The sequence below is a fragment of the Hakea prostrata genome, chromosome 6 (assembly GCF_041222555.1).
Source record: "Hakea prostrata isolate BN-2017 chromosome 6, UWA_Hpros_2, whole genome shotgun sequence".
Taxonomy (NCBI): Eukaryota; Viridiplantae; Streptophyta; class Magnoliopsida; order Proteales; family Proteaceae; genus Hakea; species Hakea prostrata.
In genome coordinates, this window is record NC_142605.1 from 33,794,533 (window position 1) to 33,802,337 (window position 7,805).

The 7,805-nt window shown below is 42.8% G+C and overlaps 1 protein-coding gene across 1 annotated transcript; it reads right to left on the minus strand.

Annotated features, from left to right (window-relative positions):
* Positions 1-208: 208 nt before the first annotated feature.
* On the minus strand, positions 209-7,207 carry LOC149013488 (uncharacterized). Its single transcript, XM_089158866.1, has 3 exons — positions 6,785-7,207; positions 4,156-6,663; positions 209-2,522 (listed from the first exon to the last, which is right to left on the minus strand). Exon 2 carries the CDS (start codon positions 6,630-6,632, stop codon positions 4,218-4,220), a length of 2,415 nt encoding a protein of 804 aa, XP_089014992.1. The 5' UTR covers positions 6,633-6,663; positions 6,785-7,207; the 3' UTR covers positions 209-2,522; positions 4,156-4,217.
* Between the last annotated feature and the right edge of the window lie 598 nt (positions 7,208-7,805).

Sequence of the window (7,805 nt, forward strand, 5' to 3'; positions counted from 1 at the left end):
GAAAGAAGATTCTTATTTTTCACATTGGAAAGCAGTGAATTCCATCCTTCCATCTGTGTTAGAATCGTGGTTGTAACTGTTGTCACCTCACCAGCTAGAACAGTAGAACAAATGGAGAGCGTTCTTCACGATAGCAATGGAAACAACGTTCTAATCCGGAGCAGCCATTCATAATCGAGACACGAGAGCATAAGAGACTCAGACTTTCAGGACATAGCCCTCAAAGATTTCTAAGTTTAGAAATCAGAATCTAAAAATGGAATCGTAAGAAAACAATCAACTATTGCAAAGGAGGTAAGAGAAACTACTGGAAGACAAATATATTACCCAAAACAAACAAAGCTGAAACAACTGAAATGAAAGATGAGAATCAAATAGGGTTGATTTCTGAATAAGAAAGAATCCAACATGTCAGACAGGTGTGATTCTAGTCTTCCATTACAAACCCTTGCTTCAGAGTGTGTCCCTAACATACAGATCTTAGTCATCAAGTGCACTTCTTACATTTACTCTTACAGTCCATCTTTAAGGTTTCAATGTAAACTTGTCTCTTGTATCTTGCGTTCCTTAATTACTTTAGAGACCAAACATCACTATGATCGCCAAAACAAACCTTAAACCTTCGTATAAGAAAAAAAAACAAACCTTAAACAGGAGAAATGTCAGACTGAGCTTGAATTGAGCTTGAATCACCTCCTCCACTGCTCTCTTCAATGCTTTTTCATCACATATATTTAAGTATTAATAAAATAATTTAAAATCAATTTTTGTTTTTTCTAAGAACTCTAAGAGCATATATAGGTGTTCCTCCAAGGAGAAGTGATGGGACACTAGAACCACGGCCCGCAGGGCTGGTCCACCACCACCAGACACCAGTGCTTGCCTGAGACTTGCAGGTATTACATAAGTGTACGTCACATCCTGCAGCCATCGTACAAGTGGTCCAACCTGATCACGAATTAACATTTTTGTGGGTAACCACCACCTTCACCACCCCCACCGGCCACCGACCACCCACTCGGGGGTCACCTATGTATACGGATTAGGTTGAGTCATTTAGACAAGGAGGTTAAGACCTGCCGGGTAGATTTGGGTGGGGGAACGGGGAAGGGTCATCTGTTGTCATTATCTACTCCCACTGCCCCAAAAACGATGACCAGAAGCAGCAGCAGCAGCAGCAGCAGGACCACTGACCACCCTAGACCATCTCACCCAACCCAAGCTCGCTCCCAGATATTCACATTTCACCATGTGTCTCTCAGCCATCTCCTTCCAAATTTGATTTGATGGTTCAATTGTATCAGCCTTACAGAGTTACAGCAACTCTGCAACCATGATGGTGAAGGACCACCAGTCCAGTTATTGTAAGATGATAACCTAGTGACCTACCTCCCTCTTTCCACCCTTTTAAGTTTTAACACATCACACCATAGACTAAACTAGGGTTGAGTACCAACTAGCATCAGACCAGACCAGCTAGGTCTAGCCAATCAGGACCATTAGATAGATGAGGGGACCACTGGACCAGTCACATTGGTCAGATAACTTGATGAGATCATCAGGTGGGTAAAAATTCAAAAAGGCCATCTCATGATGACAAGCTCAAGATGTGGACCAAAAACAAATAGACCCATTTGTTGGATTGGACCACTTAGGCACCCACCCAACCCATTGAGATTGGGCACCCTTTCCATTGGATGTACATCTACTGACTTTTTACCCCAAAAAATCAATCCAGGTCCCCAAATTAGCCAGTCAAGTGGGCCAGCTTATTAGCCATAAAAGAAAACCCTGTCACCATCCAATCTCTATTACAGCATGACTCACCTCATCACCATCACTTTTCTTTCTCTTTTTGGGGCTCAAAATGATTGGAACAAGTTTGTTTATGAATATTAAGAATTATATTACTGAAATAATAAAAAGGTATTAACTTAATCCCACCATTATCAAGGTGGTTGTTTGAAATCTTTGATGAAGAAAAGAACAGACTAAGAAATGATATATAATGAACTTTGTCCATCCCTCTCATGTTCTCATGCAATTTTAATATAGCCCTAAAAAATGTCATTCATGCATCCAAAGGCAATAGACTCCTATTCTCTCCCTTAACTTAGCCTCTAACATGTTCTGAAGGTCTCCTATCTCTTATATCTACTTCTGCTTTCACAATAAAATACCATAACATAGATAAGCTTACCAATAAGAAGATGCAAAAGAAGAGTTTAAACTAATATAAAGGACGACCTATGGAACATGAGCCATGTGGTTTGATTGAGAGAGCTATAAAAACAAATCAACAAAATAACAAATTCAATGTACAATAGTACTCAGTGATTTCATGCAACAAATAATAAATATTCTTGACACATAATGTATATATGTTGGATTACAATATACTCTAATAGTTCCAACCGAACTGATTAATTAACTAAAACCTACACAAGCAACTAAGCATGTTACGCGTTATTCATCGTACTTGTCAGGGAGGAGTGCAACCCAGCTTCCACTTGTTGATAGCCCTACAAAGAACAAACCTCTCCATGTCAAAAATTAAAAAAAGGACATAATCCAGAGTTTAAACCCTTAAACATTAGTTTCAATCACCAAGTTCCTACAACAGCACAAATGTCATCTGGGCATATGCGCATCTGGATCTAAATGATATCATAGCCTAACTTCCTTTTTCCTACATTGTCAATAGGTTTTCTTAATGTCTGTGGTGGCAGAATACAGAATTACAGTCAATAATGAAAGAGACATATCATGAAGATGCTTTGTATGGAAAACAGAGACGACACAAACATCCCTTCTCTAGTTTCAGGGAATATGGGATATATGTTGGAGAAACTTGTTTCTGCAACAACTCAGCGAAGAAAACTCTTCAGAATACAATTTACCGAAGTAAACAGAGAGAATAAATGGATATTTTTCAAGCAAGCAAAAGATCCAAATCAAATGTTTCCATGACACAAGGATCAATCACAGAATATTGTATAGAATATACTTCGCAGAGGGATGCCATCATTCTGGGCAATGTAGAACACACACACACACACACACAGAGCCCTCGAGTGGAAGGGAGTGGTGGGGGGGGGGGGGGGGGGGTTGTGGGGAACCTTGACTCTGCTCCTAAGAGCTACAATTTGAAAGAGCCATGTATATGTTGTGACCAGTAGTACTTTATGGGCATGCAGGTTCTAATACCCACCACTACAAAATTCAGGGGAAATAATGAGATAATAAGAAGAAAATTGGAGAATCCAATCGGCTTAGGGACATGCATCTTGAATTGCTAGAGGAAATAACTAATACAATCAGAACTGAAAAAGCAAATGTAGCATCCATAAGGCCACATGATAGAAGAGTAACCAAGCATGTACAACGATCAACATGTGAAATGAACGAAGGTCAATGATTTCATTACCTTTCTTTCTATAGTTTCACATCGAAAGAACTCTTCAATTCTCACTTGAATTATAACTTTAGCTAACAAGAGGCAAGGAAAGGGGGGGGGGGGTTGATGACTATCTGCTCTTGGAACAGATGAAACCTTGCGTCTTCTGTTGGAGCTTGATTTCCAAGAGAAGATTGATAATGGTATTCCCATTAGGGGAGGATCAAGAGGTGGACAGTATCAGAGTGTCACATAACACCAATAAATGCAACAAAAATATGTTTCTGCATATTAAAATCTTAATGGTATGAAGTAAACTACATGATTCAAACTATAGCAGTCGAAATTCGGGGAAAAAGAAGCCACAACAGCATTCTTAAGAATTATGCACACAGCATCAGCAGGGTTTAAATTCTTCCTCCTCCTGTTTTTGCCTTGTTATCGAGAACAAGGAACCACCACCATCACCTTAACCAAGAAGCAGAGTACTGCTTCCTAACATTAACAGTAATACTCATTCCAATATAATCTTAATTGGCAGGAAAAATGGAAAAATGGAAAAAAGGAACGCTTTACTAGACCTTTCAATTACTCAAATGTTTTGTTTTTCAGAAACAATGTCTAAATCAAATAGATAATTGGCAAGACGATAATGACAGGCAAGATAAATGCACAAAAAAAAAAAAGCCTTCACAGAGTGCCACCACCATGGTTTCAAGGTTTAACAAGATCAAAGAGTAGAGTAAGTTATATGGCACCTTAGTCGGCCGTAATTCGATAAAAGCCAACAACCTTCCTGCCTGTAACATATTTTCCCTCCTTAGCACCTCCAAGCAGATGCTGAGACGAGCTCCCGCCGCTGCCAACAGAGCACGAGCGACGCATGGCGCTTCTCGACTTGGAAACCTCTAACTTGAAGCCTCTTAACGAGGCAGTCAGCCTGGGTCTCAGTGAAATTGCTGAATGTGAACGGGTTGAACCCAGCCTGAGCAAAAAGAGACCTCCAAGGTGGCAATTTGTCATGAGCACGCTGCCTTCCAAGTATGATGCTCTCTATCCTTGGCTGGAATAGAAACTTCTCAATCTTGTGCACAACATCAGAGTTGATGTTTACAGCATCTAATGAATCCAGCAAGACTGAATACGAATTAAGTGCACTGAAGAAGTGCTGAGAGAAAGGAAGGTCGCTTCGATCACACATACGATCCACTGAAACCACAAGTTTGGGAGAAAGCTGTTTAACAAACCGGAGGAGTGATGGCAGAGAAGACGGATAATTCGAAGATGACCCAACAGGGAGGTTAACTGCAACTGCCTCACTATCTGAAACATGGAGAAGGCCAAGCGACCAGGAAGCTGGATCAATAGAATCAAGGTTTACTATGTCAATCTCAAATGCAATGCCAAGGGCGTTAGCAAAGTGGGTCAGGTTCTCTCTTGTGAGACCAAGCTCAAGTGGATCATGAGAAGACGAAGAAGCAAAGGCAGTAATCTTCAAGGAAGGAGCACCTCTGATCCTCACTGCAAGCTCCTGCATGAAAGACGCCCATTGCCCACCAAGTCCAATATCAAAATCTATAATGTGAATTCTATCAAACCCATCAAGTACTTCAAGGAGAACCTGGTTGCAAGTGAAATTGGCGAATTGCAGGAGTGGAGATATCTCCGAGAAGGCCTTGTAGGCACCGATCTTGAGAACAACATCAAAAGGTGTGGAATTCCTCTGGGGAGGAGAGGAGCCTGTGTTAAGGAGAAGCAGTTGCAGGGCCTCCTTAAAGTAGAAAGCAGCCCTTTGGAGGGGCTTCCCTACTGGGGAGAGCTGCTGATTGAGCCGCGCCAATATCCCTCGCGCGAGTACTAAATTCCCGGTCTCAACCAGCTCCGCGGCCTTCAAGAGCTGATCGACCATCGTTTGCTGCTGCTGGTGAGCCGCTTCGTCACCTGTGCCCATCACTTTGGGCTTCGGTGCCATTGTTTCTCTCTGTTGAAGATGATGAGGAAGCAATTGGAGCTGAGGAGCGAAGGCCTGTGGTTGCTGCTGTTGCCTCCTCATGAAATGCTCTGGACCTGATCCAGTGATCTGAACCTTGGGGATCTGAGAGTTCTGATCAACTACGGACGCATGGTGTCGCTTCGAGTGGGGAGAAAGCAGAGGATGCCCCTGCTGCGAGAAAGGTAATGGCACAAAGAAAGAAGGGTTCTGAGGATGATGGACTTGTGACTGGCTTAGTAGTACCTGTGGATTGAAAAGCTGTGGTTTTTCATCAGAAGGCTCGAGGTGTGGTGGTTGCTGCTGCTGATAAAAAACTTCAGGAGGCAAAGAAAGGGGGAGGTTCAGAGGCAGGTTGTTTGGGGAAGAAGAGAAAATGGAGTTGGAAGGGTTGCTATTGCTGTTGGGAACAAAACAAGGCATTTTGTAATTAGCAGGAGAAGCAGCGTTTGGTACCAAGCCAACCCTTCCATTGTGGTGGCTGTTGATGTTTCCGGCCGCAGTGGTGACTGTTGTGGTGGCGTTGCTATTTGCCTGAAACCCCGAACCAGGAAGAGAAAGAGAAGGATTCATGGTACCCATTACATTAACACTGCCACTAGCAGAGGCCCCAGAACCTCCTCCGCTGAGCTCAAAACTGAAACCCTGATCGACGATCCCAAACCCAGCATTGGCGTCGAAATCCGAAGCAGCACCACTTTGCAACAACTGCTTGAAACCCGACGATGGATCTTCGACGTCGCCCATGATCCATCGCAGGAGCGACTGTTCTTGGCCAGGAGAAGCTGCCGATTCTGATATCATGCCCTCCCATTCCTCCATTCCAAGCCCACATTTTTCTGCACCCGCGGCACTACCACTGACAATCTCCAACGCTGTTGGAATTGGTTGAAGCTCCGAAGCCCATTCTTCCTTCCGTACAACCCCACCAACGCCAGGTAGCTCAGCTACGGCAGCGGAGCTGTCTTCCTGCTGCTGTGTAGGTGGCCATTTTTGTGGACGGTTATCGGAAACCGCCGCCACGCCGGCAGTGTCGGTTGAGCCGCCGCCTCCACCCAACGAAGAAGACAGGGTTGAGGTCGATGTTGGTGGGCTAGGACTCCTTGTATCCAGCACAGAAGTTGGTTCTCTAACCTCCTTCCACTTACTCTCTCTCAAAGAAGAAGAAATCGAACAAGAGATGTCTGAAATATCTGCAACTTCTAACACCCCCTTCCCACGCAAACTAAAGGGCATTCCCCACATCTAAAACTGATTAAAGCCAGGACCAAAAGCTCTTCAAAAAAACAAAAACACCAAAGAAAATCCAAATTATTTCACAAAAGAAGGACGACCATGAAAAAACAGCAGAAATAGACAAGTTTGATGAACAGAGTTCTCAGATACAAGAGAACTACAGATTAGAAGTCTCCGCCATGAACCGGAAATCTGAACTCCCTTCCCTTCTTTTTTTTTTTGGTGAAGCCCTTCGCTTCTTCAATAAGCTTCAAACACAAAACCAGTCTTCAGATGCAATGCAGCTCAAGAGACCCATTTCAATAGAGACCGTTAACTGCCAATTTCCCACCATTTTTCCCACTTCTGAAACTCTTTCTATTGAAATCCTCAACCTCGAACCCATTTCCAGTCAGTTCATCTTCTTCTCTTTCTCCCTCTCACTTCCGCTCCAGGTGCTCTGCTCTTCTCTTCCCTTCTCTTCTCTTCTCTTCTTCTATCTTTTCCCTCTTGTGTCGCAGCAGTACTCTGTCGCTTCTCTGTTCTGTCATGGATGCGTGCAACATAAAAAAGGTAATAAAGTACCCCTGACCTCTTTCTCTCCCTCTAGGACATTTTTTTCCCTTTTAAATTTCTCTTTCTTTTAAAATGAAAAATTGTGTGGTTTGTTTTGAGAGGCATTTCTATTTCTCTCTCTTTCTGTTTCCTTTTATTTATATAAATAAGCAAATAAATATAAATATAAATAGGGTCCCTTTCTTACACAATTTCAGAACCCAATAAATGCCGCTGTTACTAATTAAAAACGTCGACGAGAGAAGAGAAAGGTGTACTGCCCGAAATATCGTTGTTGATGTGTAATTCCACATTTAGCCTTACTTATTTTTCGCTTTCTAGTGTTAGACCAATAGGGGTGAATTTGTAAATTTGAGTTCTACGTGCCACTTTTACTGGGCCTAGATTTCGAGACTAAATCTGATGACATGAGATTATCGGGGCGCGTGTTGTGAGACTTGAGAATATCCGATACCGTGTTCCGCGCTACAGTGAGGAATTGATGTGATGGAGATGTGCGGCTGCGATTTTAGACTGGGTGGGGTTTTCTCGACCAATGGATTTCTGTCTTTTGCTTCACCCATTCCTTTTTATAATTCCTGAAATGTGCAGACTGCGCAGATGGGGTGATGGGCAGGGGCTTTTTTG

Coding starts and splice junctions, on each gene's coding strand:
- LOC149013488 (XM_089158866.1), bottom strand. CDS start 6,632: ATGTGGGGAATGCCCTTTAGTTTGCGTGGGAAGGGGGTGTTAGAAGTT.